The following is a 25,130-nucleotide window of genomic DNA, read 5'->3' as shown; positions in this document are numbered from 1 at the left end:
ACAGGGATTCACTTATTTAAAGACTCCTCCAAAGGCTGTGAGGTTTATTTTTGGATTCTCTAAGAATAACACGACCAAAGCAGCAGTGCTTGAGCCTGCAGAGGATCTAATTGGAGTAAGTTACCTTTGCCTTGTGGGACAGAGTTGTGTAGTAGAGCAGGCAGTCAGTCAGAGGATTAGTAGGTCAGTTTGGTGTTGTCTCTGCACTCTGTGCCACTCAGCTGGACTCACAGCCCGATCTGCAGCAGCCAGAGTCTCCCTGCACAGCTCCAGCATGTCTCTCAGGCTCCTGCCTGCGATAATCATGGACAATGATGAGGACGACGATGGCAACTTCACTAAATGGATGAGCAGTTACTGGGGTCATGGAGCAGAGACGGGACACTCCAGGGAGAGAAAGCGCAGCTTCAGACGACCTGCAAAAGCCCACGCAGACCGGAGAGCATCGCTGCCCACTGTGGTAAGAGCAGCACGGTTTGATGGAAGCAAGCATGGAACTCTGAGTTCAGACTTTCTCTAGAAACCTTCATCAAGAGGGAATTTATGGCACAGTCCACAAAAAATAAACTATTGAAATGCATGGCAACTGGACAGAAACAATCAGTGATTCCAGCATTAACTAAAGCAGCCATCTTAAATATCACCACTGTCTACTGAGGCACTTTAAGGTGCAGGCTATGGAAGATCATACAAGATCATAAATATCCCAATAATAAACACTGTCATCAGACATTTAAGCTGCAGAGCAGAACAACTCAAAGTCCAGGAACTATGTTTTTCATGTACAAATATTCTTTGTTTCTGTGTATTTCATACAGACGTACTAGGGCTGATGACTTTGAAGAAACTATTTTACAGCGATGATCTTTAACCATATTTCAGATGCAATGAGTTTTGAATTTAAGGGGAAAATCATTTTTGTTTCATTCTCATTTTGATTAAGAAAAACATAAAAATAAGATATTTGGGTATTCTGCGAATTATTTTTAAAAAATGGCATTTAAATTAGGGCTGAACGATTTGGGAAAATAATCTAGTTGTGATAATTTTCCCCAATACTGCGTCTGCGGTTTAAAGTATGAGTACTTTTTAAGTTCCTCATCTTGTCTATTTCTTAACATACAAGAAGTAAATCATTGTATTTTATAATATACACAACATTTAGTAGATTAAACAACAACAAACAATTTAATTATGAACATTTTGAGTCACCCTTGTACTGACAGGAAACATTATTTTATGTCTTTCTTATTTTGAATCAGACAAAAAATGAAAGGAATTTTTGCAAAGCGTTGCATGACGTGTGTTTAGTGTAGCATCTCTGCTGCAAAACATTTAGTAAACTGGTATTTTGACATACATTTCAGGTCAAAGAAATATTGCAACTTCTGCGATTTGCAGTGTTATAATGTGATTTAATCTAAAATGTAATTTTTTGCCAGCCCTAATTTGAATGTTTGCACAGTGTGTAAAGCACATCATCTCTGCTGCTGCAGTAAAGAGCTGCTTTAAACTATTTTGACACAAATTTTAGGTTAAATAAATATTGCGCCTTTTGTAATTTGAAAATGATAATAGACCCTACTGCTTTTTAACCTTGTTAAACTAAATAGCCTATCTAACATTATTATTGCCGTAAGGATGAAGTGCTTGGTTTGTTTTGCATTGACAAAAAGCAGAAACAAACTTGAAAGTAAATATAATCCACCAGGTTTCTTCATTGTCATCAAAAAGCAGCATATTTGGACCAAAGCATCTGCTTAATGCCATTATAACATCTAATCAGCACAGAAAACGTTTTAAACTGATGTAAACTTGTTTAAACCACTTTTAACACACTTTCAAAACTAAGTTTATTATTTTTGCAACAAGCAAATGTAAAATCATGATGCAGTTTGTCAGTGTGTAAGAAATAAACAGGTCAAGTTAAAGTCTGAACTTTGGCAAAGAAGATTAAGGCATGTATTTATTCTGCAGACGTGGAAAACCATCACACTGGTATGATCAGCATGCAGGCAGTAAAGGTGTGTTATAGTGTTTAGTTAAAGATGTCCTGACTAACTCAGTGAATACACACAGATATGTGCCGCTCCTGTAGCACACATATGCATGGTTTATCATGGAGATTGAAATGGACTAATAGCAGTAAAAGTAATAAAATATGCATTTATTTAACCTCCAGTTCTGTTTGACATCATGCACAAGCTTAAACATTCTAGTGTCTCAAATATATCTAACTCTAAATCATTCTACATGAATGTATTTCTCTAAGTCACAGACTTTTGCATGCCAGCCTCTTCCTCAGTGTGCTGAGCCTCTTGCGTGCCGCTGTATTCAGAGCCATGAGGGGCCTGACTCTCCTGTCAGACGCGGCTCAGAGGTCAAAGACAACCACAGCAGCAGCTCTGAGCTCTTCTAAATGAAAGCTACCGCTCAACAACAAGCCAACACAGTGGCTGTTTACCAGCATGGTGACATACAGGATATCAATCAATCAATTCCTTTATTGGTCCCCAATAAACTAACTCTGAGTTATTTACTACAGAAGATAAATAAGTGTTTATCCTTATGAAATGTTTGAAACGTTTGAATGTAGAAAGCTTTATTGAGATATTATGTTCACGGTCAGGACATTGGATGGACAGACAGCAAACCCTAAAACACGGAGCCTCCGGCTGTGGCTATCACCAGTGCAGAGGCATGAAAACCTTGTTGTAGATACATGTGCTCATAAAGATCAGCCTCTAGGTGGCGCCAAACCAAACACCATCTAGAGGCTGAAGCTCAGCTCAAATAGAGTTCTTTTAATATTAATGTGTTCAACATGAGGTAAGACGTGCCAAACAGTCCATCTATTAATCCATAAGCAGATGAATAAACATTAATGCTGTCACATTTCAGGATCATTTCATTCCATTAGGCTCTGTGCAGTGCATTAGTTTTTAAAGGGGTTTCATAAACGTCTCTGTTTAAGCACAGACAAAATTCACTCATGCTTGTGAGGAAGAGAGGATCAAAGTAAGATATCAGGTTGCATTATGGGACATGCAGGCTCAGTCTTTTGTGAATTTGAACAAAATCTGATACTTAAATTTGAGGTAATTGCCATTTTTCAAGAACAGAAATTATAAGAAAATTCCTGCCCACAGTCTAAACTATAGAAAAAATGTAACACAGCTATAACTAATGATACAAAGTGTTTTTCAGAGTAGACTGAATGCAATATGCGATGGCATAAATAATAACAATAATAATCACAATGACAATAATATCAATAATATCAATATTAATAATAATATCAATAATAACAACAACAACATTATTATTATTATTATTATTATTATTGTTAAGAGCTGCCCTCTTTGTAAACTGTCCTGAGATAACTGTAGTCATGAATTTGGGCTCTAAAAACTAAAATTGATTGATTGATTGATTGATTAATTGATTGACAGACAAATATTTGCATTTGTATAAAATATTGCCTTAACCTTCCTGTTGTCTTCGGGTCAATTTGACCCAATTCCGAAAATTAAAATGTCATGACTTTGGTTTTCTACCATGTAAGTGCCTGAAAGTGACATGGATGATTCCTTGCAATGCTCTTTGCAAGTAAAATAAATTTTGAATATTTCTGTTGAACTACATGTGTTTAATAAAAGTTATAGCATCTGTTGTCTTCAAGGTCAATTTAGCCTGGCCACATTAAGTAGTCCAATTGATGACACAATTACACTTTCCAGTGCACATACATACAAATACCTCAGTGATCGGGTCAATTTGACCTGGGAGGTCAGCAAGTGTGACTTTCTGCTGCCATTAAAAAAATGGAAATCATTTCAAAACAATATTTTGACTAAACTTTGACACATACCAAGCCCTGATATTCCATCAAATGATGTTCCTCAGATCATAACCATTGTTAAAATAATTCAGAATTTCTGCTTTTTTTTTAACTCAAAAATTAGGTATCTTTTATGTAAACAAGGTCTTTCATCCCATAAATAACAAAAACAAGTGTAAAATATATGTCAATGAGTTTACAAAAGATGAAACAAAAAAAAAAATTGGTAATTATTTTATACCTCCGCTTTATAAGCAGTCAAACAAGACCGGGTCAATTTGACCCAGGAGGGCAGAAGGTGCGTAGTAGATGGGAAGTGAGGGTTAATGTGAGAAAATTGTTGTTTTTTCCCTGTATTTCTAAATATATTGTTTCCTCTGAATGAATCTTTAAAAATGCAGCAGCTCTCCTGCAGGTGCTAAAAGGAAGCAAACATGGTCTGACTGTTTAGTTTAAGGAAGCTGCTTAGATTGTTTTGATAACTGTGTGACAAATTTAACTCAAAAACTAAGAAAATATGTGTTATCAGAATAAAAGGTATCTTTTAATTCTTGAATGTGTGACATAGCAGAATTTTATCGTTTTCCTTGTAAATGTTTGGCACTTCCATGAGAATCTGTAAAGGTAAACACATAGACACTGAAAATTTAAATTGACCAAACCCATGCTAAATATTTTAGATAAGTATTTACATTAGCACGGATATTTCCACCAGCCTGAGGATTCCTCAGCTGTTACATACGCTGAGTCTGCCATGACAAACATGAAGGTTAGGTAACAGACAGCTAAGAAGTGTGAACTACTGGAGGCTGAGACTCAGTTGTCCCACCCATGTTTGCTGCTGACCATGATTCCCTGCCGGTCCAGCCTGTGGTACTTTCAGAGTTTATTTTCCTCCAAGGTGAAGCAGCACACTGGAAGAAGTGCTGCTACTGCTGTGTTAATGATAAGTAAAGTCTGTATGTAGATTTATCTGATATTTAAGGTTGTTTTGGTTTTTTTCTGCCTATTTTGGGACAGGACAGCTGAAAAGAGACAGGAATTGTGAGATCTGTAGTAAAACCCTAAGAGCTCAACAGGCAGTCCAGTCCTGAACACACTGGGTACAGGTTTGGATGTGATCCTTGAGCTGATGGCTTCAGTCTCTCTCTTCTCCTGTAGTTCCTGTTTTTCTACAGATGTCCTATCAACAGCAAAAAGACTCAAACCAGCCCCAGCCCTGATAAATATTTACTTCTATGGGTGAAGACGAGCTCAGACATACTTCAGTGCACAAACTAACCGCCAACATGCAGGGTGTGATAATGTGATTACTGCTGTTGTGTAAATGATCATTGATCTGACTGGAGTAAATACACAAACTATAATTAGGCTTGCTTTTAGAGCGTGTTACTTAAGGTGGTAGGGACTGATTAACCCCTTCCCCTAACCTTAGCTCTTCGGTCTGCTCTAACACGCTTTACTTCTGTTTTCTTTTCTAGCTGGGGTTAAATGACAGTTTTTACCATCTTTATCAGCTCTCACTCGTTGTCCTTCTCTCTTTGTGGCCCACAGTCACAGTTAGACGCTATGAAGTTAAACCGGCTCCATGCAGCTACGATGGCCCCCGCTCCAAGCCACATCAAACCCAGAGAGGAGAAGGGGGAGGTCCGGACCCACCAGAGAGCCCGACGCGCCTCGTCAGATGACAACAGCCGGGTAAAGACGGCCCCCCAGGAAAACCGCATCGGCACCATCCCTGAGCTCACCGAGTCCTTCGAGAAGAGACTTTTTCTGCACGATAAGAAGACAACGTCTCTGGTGAGCTCTAGTGGAATAATATTATTCTAGCAGATTTAGCTTTTTTATGTCTCAGTGTGGCATCCAGTTACAGTTTTTTTTCCAATTGCTAACAAATTAAAATGACATGCATAGCACGATTATTTAAACTGACACACAGAGAGCAAAACCTCTTCTCAAGTCTCCAAAACTCTAAACACATTTTCTGCTTTACACACATCTTGCAATTCAAAATGGAACTTTTTGAATGCACTGAACACAAAAATCTGACAGAAAGTCAGGTGTTTGCCATTTCGAAACACTGCCATTGAAAATAACACTACATGAGTTAACTGGCCAACACATGTGCCACCTGGCCAAACACCTCAATGGTTAATTGTTAGCACTTGAATCAGGAAGTAAGCACTACAAAACGACCACAGGTGAGCACCTCTTTTTTTTTCAACAAAGGAAGACCTTGCAGAGAGAGGAAGAGGAAGAGGGAGGGTGAGGAAGAGTGAGAGGTAGGGGTAGAGCTAGTAGAGGAATTCATGGCCAAAGAAAACAACTTTCAAATGAAATCAGAGCAACCTTAGTTGGCTTGTGCAGACTATAGAAGAGGCATGTGATGAAATTGATGTGGGTGCGATTCAGGGATGGATAAGGCACTCAAGGCGCTTCTTCCCTCGATGTCTGGCAATGGAAGATATTTCCTGTGATGTGGACGAGGCGTTGTGGCCAGATCCAGCTGTGCAGCAAGATGCTGCCTAATTATTTTTCTTGCCTCTTTTTTTTCTATATATTTTTTCTGCACATTTCTTTCTGCAATTTTCTTTTTCAAGTTACTGCTTTTTGTGAGCATATTTTTGTTCACTTCAGTGTAAATATATCTGCTGTGCATATGTTGCACTGACTTGTTTGGTGAAAAATAGAAAAATAAATGTTTTAACAGCGTGTGTGTGTTTGCAAATATTTCTGTGCATGTGAACAATCAGAAGAATTTTCTACAATTTGAACTGTTTTAGTATTATGGCAAAGCATACTAAAGATGAGAGTGCTTTTCATTATGCCCAACAGTGTGTAGTTGGTCAGACAAAAATCTGGTGATATGAATGAAGTGTGTGCCATTTGGTGCAAACGTTTGATTTTGATAATGCTATGTGTAGTATTTTGCAGTTTGGGTGTGTGGTTTTGTGAATTGTGTTAAGTATTTTGATAAAACCAGCCTAGTTTGCAAAATTGTGTTTTAGCAATTGGAAAAAACTGTAATACTGAGATATTATATTATTAAATAACACATCATGTCCAAAGAGCCTTCATCAGCTGTACGTGGCATTTTTCTAAGAGGATTACAGGATGATTGATTCAGCAGATTAAAACAACACAAACAACAACAGCAGCAATGCAATGGCTCAGAACATCCATCAAATATGAAAAGCTTTAAGAAGACATGTGAATGTGGATGGGTCAGTGCAATCTAGAATGAGTTTTTGGGAATGAGGTCCAGAGGGAGAAGGTTCTGTCCCCCCCCCCAGGTTCTGTGATGGTCAGTGATGGTGCAGGAGGACAGTGATGGTGCAGGAGGTCAGTGATGCTGCAGGAGGTCAGTGATGCTGCAGGAGGTCAGTGATGCTGCAGGAGGACAGTGATGTTGCAGGAGGTCAGTGATGGTGCAGGAGGTCAGTGATGCTGCAGGAGGACAGTGATGGTGCAGGAGGTCAGTAATGGTGGAGGCGGTCAGTGATGGTGCAGGAGGTCAGTGATGGTGCAGGAGGTCAGTGATGCTGCAGGAGGACAGTGATGGTGCAGGAGGTCAGTAATGGTGCAGGAGGTCAGTGATGCTGCAGGAGGACAGTGATGGTGCAGGAGGTCAGTAATGGTGGAGGCGGTCAGTGATGTTGCAGGAGGTCAGTGATGGTGCAGGAGGTCAGTGATGCTGCAGGAGGACAGTGATGCTGCAGGAGGTCAGTAATGGTGGAGGCGGTCAGTGATGGTGCAGGAGGTCAGTGATGGTGCAGGAGGACAGTGATGGTGCAGAAGGTCAGTGATGGTGCAGGAGGACAGTGATGCTGCAGGAGGTCAGTGATGCTACAGGAGGACAGTGATGCTGCAGGAGGTCAGTGATGCTACAGGAGGACAGTGATGCTGCAGGAGGTCAGTGATGTGCAGGAGGTCAGTGATGCTGCAGGAGGTCAGTGATGCTACAGGAGGACAGTAATACTGCAGGAGGTCAGTGATGCTACAGGAGGACAGTGATGCTCCAGGAGGTCAGTGATGGTGCAGGAGGTCAGTGATGTTGCAGGAGGTCAGTGATGCTACAGGAGGACAGTGATGCTGCAGGAGGTCAGTGATGTGCAGGAGGACAGTGATGCTGCAGAAGATCAGTGATGGTGCAGTAGGACAGTGATGCTGCAGGAGGTCAGTGATGGTGAAAGAGGTCAGTGATGGTTCAGGAGCACAGTGATGCTGCAGGAGGACAGTGATGCTGCAGGAGGACAGTGATGGTGCAGGAGGTCATTGATGGTGCAGGAGGACAGTGATGGTGCAGGAGTTCAGTTATGCTGCAGGAGGATAGTGATGGTGCAGGAGTACAGTCATGCTGCAGGAGGACAGTGATGGTGGAGAAGATCAGTGATGCTGCAGGCGGACAGTGATGGTGCAGAAGATCAGTGATGGTGCAGGAGGTCAGTGATGACGCAGGATGTCAGTAATGGTGGAGGCGGCCAGTGATGGCGCAGGAGGTCAGTGATGCTGCAGGAGGTCAGTGATGGGGCAGGAAGTCAGTGATGCTGCAGGAGGTCAGTGATGCTGCAGGAGGACAGTGATGCTGCAGGAGGTCAGTGATGGTGCAGGAGGACAGTGATGGTGCAGAAGGTCAGTGATGCTGCAGGAGGTCAGTGATGAAGCAGGAGATCAGTGATAAAACAGGAGGTCAGTGATGCTGCAGGAGGACAGTGATGGTGCAGGTAGGTCAGTGATGGTGCAGGAGGTCAGTGATGGTGCAGGAGGTCAGTGATGGTGCAGGAGGACCGTGATGCTGCAGGAGCAAAGTGATGCTGCAGGAGGACAGTGATGGTGCAAGAGGTCAGTGATGGTGCAGCAGGACAGTGATGGTGCAGGAGGTCAGTGATGGTGCAGGAGGTCAGTGATAAAGCAGAAGGTCAGTAATGGTGCAGTAGGAAAGTGATGGTGCAGGAGGTCAGTGATGGTGCAGGAGGTCAGTGATGGTGCAGGAGGACAGTGATGGTGCAGGAGGTCAGTGATGGTGCAGGAGGTCAGTGATGGTGCAGGAGGTCAGTGATGGTGCAGGAGGACATTGATGCTGCAGGAGGTCAGTGATGGTGCAGGAGGACAGTGATGGTGCAGGAGTTCAGTTATGCTGCAGGAGGATAGTGATGGTGCAGGAGTACAGTCATGCTGCAGGAGGACAGTGATGGTGGAGAAGATCAGTGATGCTGCAGGCGGACAGTGATGGTGCAGAAGATCAGTGATGGTGCAGGAGTCAGTGATGGTGCAGGAGTACAGTGATGGTGCAGGAGGTCAGTGATGACGCAGGATGTCAGTAATGGTGGAGGCGGCCAGTGATGGCGCAGGAGGTCAGTGATGCTGCAGGAGGTCAGTGATGGGGCAGGAAGTCAGTGATGCTGCAGGAGGTCAGTGATGCTGCAGGAGGACAGTGATGCTGCAGGAGGTCAGTGATGGTGCAGGAGGACAGTGATGGTGCAGAAGGTCAGTGATGCTGCAGGAGGTCAGTGATGAAGCAGGAGATCAGTGATAAAACAGGAGGTCAGTGATGCTGCAGGAGTACAGTGATGGTGCAGGAGGTCAGTGATGACGCAGGATGTCAGAAATGGTGGAGGCGGCCAGTGATGGCGGAGGAGGTCAGTGATGCTGCAGGAGGTCAGTGATGGGGCAGGAAGTCAGTGATGCTGCAGGAGGTCAGTGATGGTGCAGGAGGACAGTGATGGTGCAGAAGGTCAGTGATGCTGCAGGAGGTCAGTGATGGTGCAGGAGGACAGTGATGCTGCAGGAGGTCAGTGATGGTGCAGGAGGACAGTGATGGTGCAGAAGGTCAGTGATGCTGCAGGAGGTCAGTGATGAAGCAGGAGATCAGTGATAAAACAGGAGGTCAGTGATGCTGCAGGAGGACAGTGATGGTGCAGAAGGTCAGTGATGGTGCAGGAGGTCAGTGATGGTGCAGGAGGTCAGTGATGGTGCAGGAGGTCAGTGATAAAGCAGAAGGTCAGTAATGGTGCAGGAGGTCAGTGATGGTGCAGGAGGTCAGTGATGGTGCAGGAGGTCAGTGATGGTGCAGGAGGACATTGATGCTGCAGGAGGTCAGTGATGGTGCAGGAGGACAGTGATGGTGCAGGAGGACAGTAATGGTGCAGTAGGACAGTGATGCTGCAGGAGGAAAGTGATGGTGTAGGAGGACAGTGATGTTACAGGAGGTCAGTAATGCTGCAGGAGGTCAGTGATGGTGCAGGTAGGTCAGTGATGGTGCAGGAGGACAGTGATGGTGCAGGAGTTCAGTTATGCTGCAGGAGGACAGTGATGGTGCAGGAGTACAGTCATGCTGCAGGAGGACAGTGATGGTGCAGAAGATCAGTGATGCTGCAGGCGGACAGTGATGGTGCAGAAGATCAGTGATGGTGCAGGAGTCAGTGATGGTGCAGGAGTACAGTGATGGTGCAGGAGGTCAGTGATGACGCAGGATGTCAGTAATGGTGGAGGCGGCCAGTGATGGCGCAGGAGGTCAGTGATGCTGCAGGAGGTCAGTGATGGGGCAGGAAGTCAGTGATGCTGCAGGAGGTCAGTGATGCTGCAGGAGGACAGTGATGCTGCAGGAGGTCAGTGATGGTGCAGGAGGACAGTGATGGTGCAGAAGGTCAGTAATGCTGCAGGAGGTCAGTGATGAAGCAGGAGATCAGTGATAAAACAGGAGGTCAGTGATGCTGCAGGAGGAAAGTGATGGTGCAGAAGGTCAGTGATGGTGCAGGAGGTCAGTGATGGTGCAGGAGGTCAGTGATGTTGCAGGAGGACCGTGATGCTGCAGGAGCAAAGTGATGCTGCAGGAGGACAGTGATGGTGCAAGAGGTCAGTGATGGTGCAGCAGGACAGTGATGGTGCAGGAGGTCAGTGATGGTGCAGGAGGTCAGTGAAAAAGCAGAAGGTCAGTAATGGTGCAGTAGGAAAGTGATGGTGCAGGAGGTCAGTGATGGTGCAGGAGGTCAGTGATGGTGCAGGAGGTCAGTGATGGTGCAGGAGGTCAGTGATGGTGCAGGAGGACATTGATGCTGCAGGAGGTCAGTGATGGTGCAGGAGGACAGTGATGGTGCAGGAGGACAGTAATGGTGCAGTAGGACAGTGATGCTGCAGGAGGAAAGTGATGGTGTAGGAGGACAGTAATGCTGCAGGAGGTCAGTGATGAAGCAGGTAGGTCTGTGATGCTGCAGGAGGTCAGTGATGGTGCAGGTAGGTCAGTGATGGTGCAGGAGGACAGTGATGCTGCATGAGGTCAGTGATGCTGCAGGAGGTCAGTGATGCTGCAGGAGGACAGTGATGTTTCAGGAGGTCAGTGATGTGCAGGAGGACAATGATGCTGCAGAAGATCAGTGATGCTGCAGGAGGTCAGTGATGGTGCAGGAGGTCAGTGATGTGCAGGAGGACAGTGATGGTGCAGGAGGTCAGTGATGTTGCAGGAGGACAGTGATGGTGCAGAAGGTCAGTGATGCTGCAGGAGGTCAGTGATGAAGCAGGAGATCAGTGATAAAACAGGAGGTCAGTGATGCTGCAGGAGGACAGTGATGGTGCAGAAGATCAGTGATGCTGCAGGAGGTCAGTGATGGTGCAGGAGGTCAGTGATGTGCAGGAGGACAGTGATGGTGCAGGAGGTCAGTGATGTGCAGGAGGACAGTGATGCTGCAGGAGGTCAGTGATGCTACAGGAGGACAGTAATGCTGCAGGAGGTCAGTGATGCTACAGGAGGACAGTGATGCTCCAGGAGGTCAGTGATGCTGCAGGAGTAAAGTGATGGTGCAGGAGGTCAGTGATGACGCAGGATGTCAGTAATGGTGGAGGCGGCCAGTGATGGCGCAGGAGGTCAGTGATGCTGCAGGAGGTCAGTGATGGGGCAGGAAGTCAGTGATGCTGCAGGAGGTCAGTGATGCTGCAGGAGGACAGTGATGCTGCAGGAGGTCAGTGATGGTGCAGGAGGACAGTGATGGTGCAGAAGGTCAGTGATGCTGCAGGAGGTCAGTGATGAAGCAGGAGATCAGTGATAAAACAGGAGGTCAGTGATGCTGCAGGAGGACAGTGATGGTGCAGAAGGTCAGTGATGGTGCAGGAGGTCAGTGATGGTGCAGGAGGTCAGTGATGCTGCAGGAGCAAAGTGATGCTGCAGGAGGACAGTGATGGTGCAAGAGGTCAGTGATGGTGCAGCAGGACAGTGATGGTGCAGGAGGTCAGTGATGGTGCAGGAGGTCAGTGATAAAGCAGAAGGTCAGTAATGGTGCAGTAGGAAAGTGATGGTGCAGGAGGTCAGTGATGGTGCAGGAGGTCAGTGATGGTGCAGGAGGACAGTGATGGTGCAGGAGGACAGTGATGGTGCAGGAGGTCAGTGATGGTGCAGGAGGTCAGTGATGGTGCAGGAGGACATTGATGCTGCAGGAGGTCAGTGATGGTGCAGGAGGACAGTGATGGTGCAGGAGGACAGTAATGGTGCAGTAGGACAGTGATGCTGCAGGAGGAAAGTGATGGTGTAGGAGGACAGTGATGTTACAGGAGGTCAGTAATGCTGCAGGAGGTCAGTGATGAAGCAGGGAGGTCTGTGATGCTGCAGGAGGACAGTGATGGTGCAGGAGTTCAGTTATGCTGCAGGAGGACAGTGATGGTGCAGGAGTACAGTCATGCTGCAGGAGGACAGTGATGGTGCAGAAGATCAGTGATGCTGCAGGCGGACAGTGATGGTGCAGAAGATCAGTGATGGTGCAGGAGTCAGTGATGGTGCAGGAGGTCAGTGATGACGCAGGATGTCAGTAATGGTGGAGGCGGCCAGTGATGGCGCAGGAGGTCAGTGATGCTGCAGGAGGTCAGTGATGGGGCAGGAAGTCAGTGATGCTGCAGGAGGACAGTGATGCTGCAGGAGGTCAGTGATGGTGCAGGAGGACAGTGATGGTGCAGAAGGTCAGTAATGGTGCAGGAGGTCAGTGATGAAGCAGGAGATCAGTGATAAAACAGGAGGTCAGTGATGCTGCAGGAGTACAGTGATGGTGCAGGAGGTCAGTGATGACGCAGGATGTCAGTAATGGTGGAGGCGGCCAGTGATGGCGCAGGAGGTCAGTGATGCTGCAGGAGGTCAGTGATGGGGCAGGAAGTCAGTGATGCTGCAGGAGGTCAGTGATGCTGCAGGAGGACAGTGATGCTGCAGGAGGTCAGTGATGGTGCAGGAGGACAGTGATGCTGCAGAAGGTCAGTGATGCTGCAGGAGGTCAGTGATGAAGCAGGAGATCAGTGATAAAACAGGAGGTCAGTGATGCTGCAGGAGGACAGTGATGGTGCAGAAGGTCAGTGATGGTGCAGGAGGTCAGTGATGGTGCAGGAGGTCAGTGATGGTGCAGGAGGACCGTGATGCTGCAGGAGCAAAGTGATCCTGCAGGAGGACAGTGATGGTGCAAGAGGTCAGTGATGGTGCAGCAGGACAGTGATGGTGCAGGAGGTCAGTGATGGTGCAGGAGGTCAGTGATAAAGCAGAAGGTCAGTAATGGTGCAGTAGGAAAGTGATGGTGCAGGAGGTCAGTGATGGTGCAGGAGGTCAGTGATGGTGCAGGAGGACAGTGATGGTGCAGGAGGTCAGTGATGGTGCAGGAGGACAGTGATGGTGCAGGAGGACAGTAATGGTGCAGTAGGACAGTGATGCTGCAGGAGGAAAGTGATGGTGTAGGAGGACAGTGATGTTACAGGAGGTCAGTAATGCTGCAGGAGGTCAGTGATGAAGCAGGGAGGTCTGTGATGCTGCAGGAGGACAGTGATGGTGCAGGAGTTCAGTTATGCTGCAGGAGGACAGTGATGGTGCAGGAGTACAGTCATGCTGCAGGAGGACAGTGATGGTGCAGAAGATCAGTGATGCTGCAGGCGGACAGTGATGGTGCAGAAGATCAGTGATGGTGCAGGAGTCAGTGATGGTGCAGGAGTACAGTGATGGTGCAGGAGGTCAGTGATGACGCAGGATGTCAGTAATGGTGGAGGCGGCCAGTGATGGCGCAGGAGGTCAATGATGCTGCAGGAGGTCAGTGATGGGGCAGGAAGTCAGTGATGCTGCAGGAGGACAGTGATGCTGCAGGAGGTCAGTGATGGTGCAGGAGGACAGTGATGGTGCAGAAGGTCAGTAATGGTGCAGGAGGTCAGTGATGAAGCAGGAGATCAGTGATAAAACAGGAGGTCAGTGATGCTGCAGGAGTACAGTGATGGTGCAGGAGGTCAGTGATGACGCAGGATGTCAGTAATGGTGGAGGCGGCCAGTGATGGCGCAGGAGGTCAGTGATGCTGCAGGAGGTCAGTGATGGGGCAGGAAGTCAGTGATGCTGCAGGAGGTCAGTGATGCTGCAGGAGGACAGTGATGCTGCAGGAGGACAGTGATGCTGCAGGAGGACAGTGATGCTGCAGAAGGTCAGTGATGCTGCAGGAGGTCAGTGATGAAGCAGGAGATCAGTGATAAAACAGGAGGTCAGTGATGCTGCAGGAGGACAGTGATGGTGCAGAAGGTCAGTGATGGTGCAGGAGGTCAGTGATGGTGCAGGAGGTCAGTGATGGTGCAGGAGGACCGTGATGGTGCAGGAGCAAAGTGATCCTGCAGGAGGACAGTGATGGTGCAAGAGGTCAGTGATGGTGCAGCAGGACAGTGATGGTGCAGGAGGTCAGTGATGGTGCAGGAGGTCAGTGATAAAGCAGAAGGTCAGTAATGGTGCAGTAGGAAAGTGATGGTGCAGGAGGTCAGTGATGGTGCAGGAGGTCAGTGATGGTGCAGGAGGACAGTGATGGTGCAGGAGGTCAGTGATGGTGCAGGAGGTCAGTGATGGTGCAGGAGGACATTGATGCTGCAGGAGGTCAGTGATGGTGCAGGAGGACAGTGATGGTGCAGGAGGACAGTAATGGTGCAGTAGGACAGTGATGCTGCAGGAGGAAAGTGATGGTGTAGGAGGACAGTGATGTTACAGGAGGTCAGTAATGCTGCAGGAGGTCAGTGATGAAGCAGGTAGGTCTGTGATGCTGCAGGAGGTCAGTGATGGTGCAGGTAGGTCAGTGATGGTGCAGGAGGACAGTGATGCTGCATGAGGTCAGTGATGCTGCAGGAGGTCAGTGATGCTGCAGGAGGACAGTGATGTTTCAGGAGGTCAGTGATGTGCAGGAGGACAATGATGCTGCAGAAGATCAGTGATGCTGCAGGAGGTCAGTGATGGTGCAGGAGGTCAGTGATGTGCAGGAGGACAGTGATGGTGCAGGAGGTCAGTGATGTTGCAGGAGGAGAGTGATGCTGCAGGAGGTCAGTGATGGTGCAGGAGGACAGTGATGGTGCAGAAGGTCAGTGATGCTGCAGGAGGTCAGTGATGAAGCAGGGGATCAGTGATAAAACAGGAGGTCAGTGATGCTGCAGGAGGACAGTGATGGTGCAGAAGATCAGTGATGCTGCAGGAGGTCAGTGATGGTGCAGGAGGTCAGTGATGTGCAGGAGGACAGTGATGGTGCAGGAGGTCAGTGATGTGCAGGAGGACAGTGATGCTGCAGGAGGTCAGTGATGCTACAGGAGGACAGTAATGCTGCAGGAAGTCAGTGATGCTGCAGGAGGTCAGTGATGCTGCAGGAGGACAGTGATGCTGCAGGAGGTCAGTGATGGTGCAGGAGGACAGTGATGGTGCAGAAGGTCAGTGATGCTGCAGGAGGTCAGTGATGAAGCAGGAGATCAGTGATAAAACAGGAGGTCAGTGATGCTGCAGGAGGACAGTGATGGTGCAGAAGGTCAGTGATGGTGCAGGAGGTCAGTGATGGTGCAGGAGGTCAGTGATGCTGCAGGAGCAAAGTGATGCTGCAGGAGGACAGTGATGGTGCAAGAGGTCAGTGATGGTGCAGCAGGACAGTGATGCTGCAGGAGGTCAGTGATGGTGCAGGAGGTCAGTGATAAAGCAGAAGGTCAGTAATGGTGCAGTAGGAAAGTGATGGTGCAGGAGGTCAGTGATGGTGCAGGAGGTCAGTGATGGTGCAGGAGGACAGTGATGGTGCAGGAGGTCAGTGATGGTGCAGGAGGTCAGTGATGGTGCACGACGTCAGTGATGGTGCAGGAGGACATTGATGCTGCAGGAGGTCAGTGATGGTGCAGGAGGACAGTGATGGTGCAGGAGGACAGTAATGGTGCAGTAGGACAGTGATGCTGCAGGAGGAAAGTGATGGTGTAGGAGGACAGTGATGTTACAGGAGGTCAGTAATGCTGCAGGAGGTCAGTGATGAAGCAGGTAGGTCTGTGATGCTGCAGGAGGACAGTGATGGTGCAGGAGTTCAGTTATGCTGCAGGAGGACAGTGATGGTGCAGGAGTACAGTCATGCTGCAGGAGGACAGTGATGGTGCAGAAGATCAGTGATGCTGCAGGCGGACAGTGATGGTGCAGAAGATCAGTGATGGTGCAGGATTCAGTGATGGTGCAGGAGTACAGTGATGGTGCAGGAGGTCAGTGATGACGCAGGATGTCAGTAATGGTGGAGGCGGCCAGTGATGGCGCAGGAGGTCAGTGATGCTGCAGGAGGTCAGTGATGGGGCAGGAAGTCAGTGATGCTGCAGGAGGACAGTGATGCTGCAGGAGGTCAGTGATGGTGCAGGAGGACAGTGATGGTGCAGAAGGTCAGTAATGGTGCAGGAGGTCAGTGATGAAGCAGGAGATCAGTGATAAAACAGGAGGTCAGTGATGCTGCAGGAGTACAGTGATGGTGCAGGAGGTCAGTGATGACGCAGGATGTCAGTAATGGTGGAGGCGGCCAGTGATGGCGCAGGAGGTCAGTGATGCTGCAGGAGGTCAGTGATGGGGCAGGAAGTCAGTGATGCTGCAGGAGGTCAGTGATGGTGCAGGAGGTCAGTGATGGTGCAGGAGGACATTGATGCTGCAGGAGGTCAGTGATGGTGCAGGAGGACAGTGATGGTGCAGGAGTACAGTCATGGTGCAGTAGGACAGTGATGGTGCAGAAGATCAGTGATGCTGCAGGCGGACAGTGATGGTGCAGAAGATCAGTGATGGTGCAGGAGTCAGTGATGGTGCAGGAGTACAGTGATGGTGCAGGAGGTCAGTGATGACGCAGGATGTCAGTAATGGTGGAGGCGGCCAGTGATGGCGCAGGAGGTCAGTGATGCTGCAGGAGGTCAGTGATGGGGCAGGAAGTCAGTGATGCTGCAGGAGGTCAGTGATGCTGCAGGAGGACAGTGATGCTGCAGGAGGTCAGTGATGGTGCAGGAGGACAGTGATGGTGCAGAAGGTCAGTGATGCTGCAGGAGGTCAGTGATGAAGCAGGAGATCAGTGATAAAACAGGAGGTCAGTGATGCTGCAGGAGGACAGTGATGGTGCAGAAGGTCAGTGATGGTGCAGGAGGTCAGTGATGGTGCAGGAGGTCAGTGATGGTGCAGGAGGACCGTGATGCTGCAGGAGCAAAGTGATCCTGCAGGAGGACAGTGATGGTGCAAGAGGTCAGTGATGGTGCAGCAGGACAGTAATGGTGCAGTAGGAAAGTGATGGTGCAGGAGGTCAGTGATGGTGCAGGAGGTCAGTGATGGTGCAGGAGGACAGTGATGGTGCAGGAGGTCAGTGATGGTGCAGGAGGACAGTGATGGTGCAGGAGGACAGTGATGGTGCAGGAGGACAGTGATGGTGCAGGAGGACAGTAATGGTGCAGTAGGACAGTGATGCTGCAGGAGGAAAGTGATGGTGTAGGAGGACAGTGATGTTACAGGAGGTCAGTAATGCTGCAGGAGGTCAGTGATGAAGCAGGGAGGTCTGTGATGCTGCAGGAGGACAGTGATGGTGCAGGAGTTCAGTTATGCTGCAGGAGGACAGTGATGGTGCAGGAGTACAGTCATGCTGCAGGAGGACAGTGATGGTGCAGAAGATCAGTGATGCTGCAGGAGGACAGTAATGGTGCAGTAGGACAGTGATGCTGCAGGAGGAAAGTGATGGTGTAGGAGGACAGTGACTTTACAGGAGGTCAGTAATGCTGCAGGAGGTCAGTGATGAAGCAGGGAGGTCTGTGATGCTGCAGGAGGACAGTGATGGTGCAGGAGTTCAGTTATGCTGCAGGAGGACAGTGATGGTGCAGGAGTACAGTCATGCTGCAGGAGGACAGTGATGGTGCAGAAGATCAGTGATGCTGCAGGCGGACAGTGATGGTGCAGAAGATCAGTGATGGTGCAGGAGTCAGTGATGGTGCAGGAGTACAGTGATGGTGCAGGAGGTCAGTGATGACGCAGGATGTCAGTAATGGTGGAGGCGGCCAGTGATGGCGCAGGAGGTCAGTGATGCTGCAGGAGGTCAGTGATGGGGCAGGAAGTCAGTGATGCTGCAGGAGGACAGTGATGCTGCAGGAGGTCAGTGATGGTGCAGGAGGACAGTGATGGTGCAGAAGGTCAGTAATGGTGCAGGAGGTCAGTGATGAAGCAGGAGATCAGTGATAAAACAGGAGGTCAGTGATGCTGCAGGAGTACAGTGATGGTGCAGGAGGTCAGTGATGACGCAGGATGTCAGTAATGGTGGAGGCGGCCAGTGATGGCGCAGGAGGTCAGTGATGCTGCAGGAGGTCAGTGATGGGGCAGGAAGTCAGTGATGCTGCAGGAGGTCAGTGATGCTGCAGGAGGACAGTGATGCTGCAGGAGGTCAGTGATGGTGCAGGAGGACAGTGATGCTGCAGAAGGTCAGTGATGCTGCAGGAGGTCAGTGATGAAGCAGGAGATCAGTGATGAAACAGGAGGTCAGTGATGCTGCAGGAGGACAGTGATGGTGCAGAAGGTCAGTGATGGTGCAGGAGGTCAGTGATGGTGCAGGAGGTCAGTGATGGTGCAGGAGGACCGTGATGCTGCAGGAGCAAAGTGATCCTGCAGGAGGACAGTGATGGTGCAAGAGGTCAGTGATGGTGCAGCAGGACAGTGATGGTGCAGGAGGTCAGTGATGGTGCAGGAGGTCAGTGATAAAGCAGAAGGTCAGTAATGGTGCAGTAGGAAAGTGATGGTGCAGGAGGTCAGTGATGGTGCAGGAGGTCAGTGATGCTGCAGGAGGACAGTAATGGTGCAGTAGGACAGTGATGCTGCAGGAGGAAAGTGATGGTGTAGGAGGACAGTGACTTTACAGGAGGTCAGTAATGCTGCAGGAGGTCAGTGATGAAGCAGGGAGGTCTGTGATGCTGCAGGAGGACAGTGATGGTGCAGGAGTTCAGTTATGCTGCAGGAGGACAGTGATGGTGCAGGAGTACAGTCATACTGCAGGAGGACAGTGATGGTGCAGAAGATCAGTGATGCTGCAGGCGGACAGTGATGGTGCAGAAGATCAGTGATGGTGCAGGAGTCAGTGATGGTGCAGGAGTACAGTGATGGTGCAGGAGGTCAGTGATGACGCAGGATGTCAGTAATGGTGGAGGCGGCCAGTGATGGCGCAGGAGGTCAGTGATGCTGCAGGAGGTCAGTGATGGGGCAGGAAGTCAGTGATGCTGCAGGAGGACAGTGATGCTGCAGGAGGTCAGTGATGGTGCAGGAGGACAGTGATGGTGCAGAAGGTCAGTAATGGTGCAGGAGGTCAGTGATGAAGCAGGAGATCAGTGATAAAACAGGAGGTCAGTGATGCTGCAGGAGTACAGTGATGGTGCAGGAGGTCAGTGATGTGCAGGAGGACAGTGATGGTGCAGTAGGTCAGTGATGCTGCAGGAGGTCAGTGATGGGGCAGGAAGTCAGTGATGCTGCAGGAGGTCAGTGATGCTGCAGGAGGACAGTGATGCTGCAGGAGGTCAGTGATGGTGCAGGAGGACAGTGATGCTGCAGAAGGTCAGTGATGCTGCAGGAGGTCAGTGATGAAGCAGGAGATCAGTGATAAAACAGGAGGTCAGTGATGCTGCAGGAGGACAGTGATGGTGCAGAAGGTCAGTGATGGTGCAGGAGGTCAGTGATGGTGCAGGAGGTCAGTGATGGTGCAGGAGGACAGTGATGGTGCAGGAGGACAGTGATGGTGCAGGAGGACAGTGATGGTGCACGAGGTCAGTGATGGTGCAGAATGACAGTGTTTGTTCAGTAGGTCTTTGATGGTTCAGGAGGTCAGTGATAAAGCAGAAGGTCAGTAATGGTGCAGTAGGAAAGTGATGGTGCAGGAGGTCAGTGATGGTGCAGGAGGTCAGTGATGGTGCAGGAGGACAGTGATGGTGCAGGAGGTCAGTGATGGTGCAGGAGGACAGTGATGGTGCAGGAGGACAGTGATGGTGCAGGAGGACAGTAATGGTGCAGTAGGACAGTGATGCTGCAGGAGGAAAGTGATGGTGTAGGAGGACAGTGATGTTACAGGAGGTCAGTAATGCTGCAGGAGGTCAGTGATGAAGCAGGTAGGTCTGTGATGCTGCAGGAGGTCAGTGATGGTGCAGGTAGGTCAGTGATGGTGCAGGAGGACAGTGATGCTGCATGAGGTCAGTGATGCTGCAGGAGGTCAGTGATGCTGCAGGAGGACAGTGATGTTTCAGGAGGTCAGTGATGTGCAGGAGGACAATGATGCTGCAGAAGATCAGTGATGCTGCAGGAGGTCAGTGATGGTGCAGGAGGTCAGTGATGTGCAGGAGGACAGTGATGGTGCAGGAGGTCAGTGATGTTGCAGGAGGAGAGTGATGCTGCAGGAGGTCAGTGATGGTGCAGGAGGACAGTGATGGTGCAGAAGGTCAGTGATGCTGCAGGAGGTCAGTGATGAAGCAGGGGATCAGTGATAAAACAGGAGGTCAGTGATGCTGCAGGAGGACAGTGATGGTGCAGAAGATCAGTGATGCTGCAGGAGGTCAGTGATGGTGCAGGAGGTCAGTGATGTGCAGGAGGACAGTGATGGTGCAGGAGGTCAGTGATGTGCAGGAGGACAGTGATGCTGCAGGAGGTCAGTGATGCTACAGGAGGACAGTAATGCTGCAGGAGGTCAGTGATGCTACAGGAGGACAGTGATGCTCCAGGAGGTCAGTGATGCTGCAGGAGGAAAGTGATGGTGTAGGAGGACAGTGATGTTACAGGAGGTCATTAATGCTGCAGGAGGTCAGTGATGAAGCAGGTAGGTCTGTGATGCTGCAGGAGGTCAGTGATGGGGCAGGAAGTCAGTGATGCTGCAGGAGGTCAGTGATGCTGCAGGAGGACAGTGATGCTGCAGGAGGTCAGTGATGGTGCAGGAGGACAGTGATGGTGCAGAAGGTCAGTGATGCTGCAGGAGGTCAGTGATGAAGCAGGAGATCAGTGATAAAACAGGAGGTCAGTGATGCTGCAGGAGGACAGTGATGGTGCAGAAGGTCAGTGATGGTGCAGGAGGTCAGTGATGGTGCAGGAGGTCAGTGATGGTGCAGGAGGACCGTGATGCTGCAGGAGCAAAGTGATCCTGCAGGAGGACAGTGATGGTGCAAGAGGTCAGTGATGGTGCAGCAGGACAGTGATGGTGCAGGAGGTCAGTGATGGTGCAGGAGGTCAGTGATAAAGCAGAAGGTCAGTAATGGTGCAGTAGGAAAGTGATGGTGCAGGAGGTCAGTGATGGTGCAGGAGGTCAGTGATGGTGCAGGAGGATATTGATGCTGCAGGAGGTCAGTGATGGTGCAGGAGGACAGTGATGGTGCAGGAGGACAGTAATGGTGCAGTAGGACAGTGATGCTGCAGGAGGAAAGTGATGGTGTAGGAGGACAGTGATGTTACAGGAGGTCAGTAATGCTGCAGGAGGTCTGTGATGAAGCAGGTAGGTCTGTGATGCTGCAGGAGGTCAGTGATGGTGCAGGTAGGTCAGTGATGCTACAGGAGGACAGTGATGCTGCATGAGGTCAGTGATGCTGCAGGAGGTCAGTGATGCTGCAGGAGGACAGTGATGTTTCAGGAGGTCAGTGATGTGCAGGAGGACAATGATGCTGCAGAAGATCAGTGATGCTGCAGGAGGTCAGTGATGGTGCAGGAGGTCAGTGATGTGCAGGAGGACAGTGATGGTGCAGAAGGTCAGTGATGCTGCAGGAGGTCAGTGATGAAGCAGGAGATCAGTGATAAAACAGGAGGTCAGTGATGGTGCAGGAGGACAGTGATGGTGCAGAAGATCAGTGATGCTGCAGGAGGTCAGTGATGGTGCAGGAGGTCAGTGATGTGCAGGAGGACAGTGATGGTGCAGGAGGTCAGTGATGTGCAGGAGGACAGTGATGCTGCAGGAGGTCAGTGATGCTACAGGAGGACAGTAATGCTGCAGGAGGTCAGTGATGCTACAGGAGGACAGTGATGCTCCAGGAGGTCAGTGATGCTGCAGGAGTACAGTGATGGTGCAGGAGGTCAGTGATGACGCAGGATGTCAGTAATGGTGGAGGCGGCCAGTGATGGCGCAGGAGGTCAGTGATGCTGCAGGAGGTCAGTGATGGGGCAGGAAGTCAGTGATGCTGCAGGAGGTCAGTGATGCTGCAGGAGGACAGTGATGCTGCAGGAGGTCAGTGATGGTGCAGGAGGACAGTGATGGTGCAGAAGGTCAGTGATGCTGCAGGAGGTCAGTGATGAAGCAGGAGATCAGTGATAAAACAGGAGGTCAGTGATGCTGCAGGAGGACAGTGATGGTGCAGAAGGTCAGTGATGGTGCAGGAGGTCAGTGATGGTGCAGGAGGTCAGTGATGCTGCAGGAGCAAAGTGATGCTGCAGGAGGACAGTGATGGTGCAAGAGGTCAGTGATGGTGCAGCAGGACAGTGATGCTGCAGGAGGTCAGTGATGCTGCAGGAGGTCAGTGATGAAGCAGAAGGTCAGTTATGGTGCAGTAGGAAAGTGATGGTGCAGGAGGTCAGTGATGGTGCAGGAGGTCAGTGATGGTGCAGGAGGACAGTGATGGTGCAGGAGGTCAGTGATGGTGCAGGAGGTCAGTGATGGTGCAGGAGGTCAGTGATGGTGCAGGAGGACAGTGATGCTGCAGGAGGTCAGTGATGGTGCAGGAGGACAGTGATGGTGCAGGAGGACAGTAATGGTGCAGTAGGACAGTGATGCTGCAGGAGGAAAGTGATGGTGTAGGAGGACAGTGATGTTACAGGAGGTCAGTAATGCTGCAGGAGGTCAGTGATGAAGCAGGTAGGTCTGTGATGCTGCAGGAGGACAGTGATGGTGCAGAAGATCAGTGATGCTGCAGGCGGACAGTGATGGTGCAGAAGATCAGTGATGGTGCAGGAGTCAGTGATGGTGCAGGAGTACAGTGATGCTGCAGGAGGTCAGTGATGGGGCAGGATGTCAGTGATGCTGCAGGAGGTCAGTGATGGTGCAGGAGGACAGTGATGGTGCAGAAGGTCAGTAATGGTGCAGGAGGTCAGTGATGAAGCAGGAGATCAGTGATAAAACAGGAGGTCAGTGATGCTGCAGGAGTACAGTGATGGTGCAGGAGGTCAGTGATGACGCAGGAGGTCAGTGATGGTGCAGGTAGGTCAGTGATGGCGCAGGAGGTCAGTGATGCTGCAGGAGGTCAGTGATGGGGCAGGAAGTCAGTGATGCTGCAGGAGGTCAGTGATGCTGCAGGAGGACAGTGATGCTGCAGGAGGTCAGTGATGGTGCAGGAGGACAGTGATGGTGCAGAAGGTCAGTGATGCTGCAGGAGGTCAGTGATGAAGCAGGAGATCAGTGATAAAACAGGAGGTCAGTGATGCTGCAGGAGGACAGTGATGGTGCAGAAGGTCAGTGATGGTGCAGGAGGTCAGTGATGGTGCAGGAGGTCAGTGATGGTGCAGGAGGACCGTGATGCTGCAGGAGCAAAGTGATCCTGCAGGAGGACAGTGATGGTGCAAGAGGTCAGTGATGGTGCAGCAGGACAGTGATGGTGCAGGAGGTCAGTGATGGTGCAGGAGGTCAGTGATAAAGCAGAAGGTCAGTAATGGTGCAGTAGGAAAGTGATGGTGCAGGAGGTCAGAGATGGTGCAGGAGGTCAGTGATGGTGCAGGAGGACAGTGATGGTGCAGGAGGTCAGTGATGGTGCAGGAGGTCAGTGATGGTGCAGGAGGTCAGTGATGGTGCAGGAGGACATTGATGCTGCAGGAGGTCAGTGATGGTGCAGGAGGACAGTGATGGTGCAGGAGGACAGTAATGGTGCAGTAGGACAGTGATGCTGCAGGAGGAAAGTGATGGTGTAGGAGGACAGTGATGTTACAGGAGGTCAGTAATGCTGCAGGAGGTCAGTGATGAAGCAGGTAGGTCTGTGATGCTGCAGGAGGTCAGTGATGGTGCAGGTAGGTCAGTGATGGTGCAGGAGGACAGTGATGCTGCATGAGGTCAGTGATGCTGCAGGAGGTCAGTGATGCTGCAGGAGGACAGTGATGTTTCAGGAGGTCAGTGATGTGCAGGAGGACAATGATGCTGCAGAAGATCAGTGATGCTGCAGGAGGTCAGTGATGGTGCAGGAGGTCAGTGATGTGCAGGAGGACAGTGATGGTGCAGGAGGTCAGTGATGTTGCAGGAGGACAGTGATGCTGCAGGAGGTCAGTGATGGTGCAGGAGGACAGTGATGGTGCAGAAGGTCAGTGATGCTGCAGGAGGTCAGTGATGAAGCAGGAGATCAGTGATAAAACAGGAGGTCAGTGATGCTGCAGGAGGACAGTGATGGTGCAGAAGGTCAGTGATGGTGCAGGAGGTCAGTGATGGTGCAGGAGGTCAGTGATGGTGCAGGAGGACCGTGATACTGCAGGAGCATAGTGATGCTGCAGGAGGACAGTGATGGTGCAAGAGGTCAGTGATGGTGCAGCAGGACAGTGATGGTGCAGGAGGTCAGTGATGGTGCAGGAGGTCAGTGATAAAGCAGAAGGTCAGTAATGGTGCAGTAGGAAAGTGATGCTGCAGGAGGACATTGATGCTGCAGGACAGTGATGGTGCAGGAGGACAGTGATGGTGCAGGAGGACAGTAATGGTGCAGTAGGACAGTGATGCTGCAGGAGGAAAGTGATGGTGTAGGAGGACAGTGATGTTACAGGAGGTCAGTAATGCTGCAGGAGGTCAGTGATGAAGCAGGTAGGTCTGTGATGCTGCAGGAGGTCAGTGATGGTGCAGGTAGGTCAGTGATGGTGCAGGAGGACAGTGATGCTGCATGAGGTCAGTGATGCTGCAGGAGGTCAGTGATGCTGCAGGAGGACAGTGATGTTTCAGGAGGTCAGTGATGTGCAGGAGGACAATGATGCTGCAGAAGATCAGTGATGCTGCAGGAGGTCAGTGATGGTGCAGGAGGTCAGTGATGTGCAGGAGGACAGTGATGGTGCAGGAGGTAAGTGATGTGCAGGAGGACAGTGATGCTGGAGTCCCAGTG

General features: G+C 50.0%; 1 protein-coding gene across 1 annotated transcript in view; it reads left to right on the top strand.

The window, feature by feature from the left end:
- The first annotated feature begins 274 nt into the window (after nucleotides 1–274).
- The window catches only part of lnp1 (leukemia NUP98 fusion partner 1), a 44,409-nt gene continuing 19,553 nt past the window's right edge, over nucleotides 275–25,130 (top strand). Inside the window, exons 1-2 of the mRNA XM_041790498.1 lie at nucleotides 275–460; nucleotides 5,396–5,641. Coding sequence (XP_041646432.1) covers nucleotides 275–460; nucleotides 5,396–5,641 — 432 coding nt within the window. The remainder of the gene's footprint in view (nucleotides 461–5,395; nucleotides 5,642–25,130) is intronic.

The sequence above is a fragment of the Cheilinus undulatus genome, linkage group 7 (assembly GCF_018320785.1).
Source record: "Cheilinus undulatus linkage group 7, ASM1832078v1, whole genome shotgun sequence".
Taxonomy (NCBI): Eukaryota; Metazoa; Chordata; class Actinopteri; order Labriformes; family Labridae; genus Cheilinus; species Cheilinus undulatus.
This window is presented reverse-complemented; position numbering and strand designations above follow the sequence as displayed.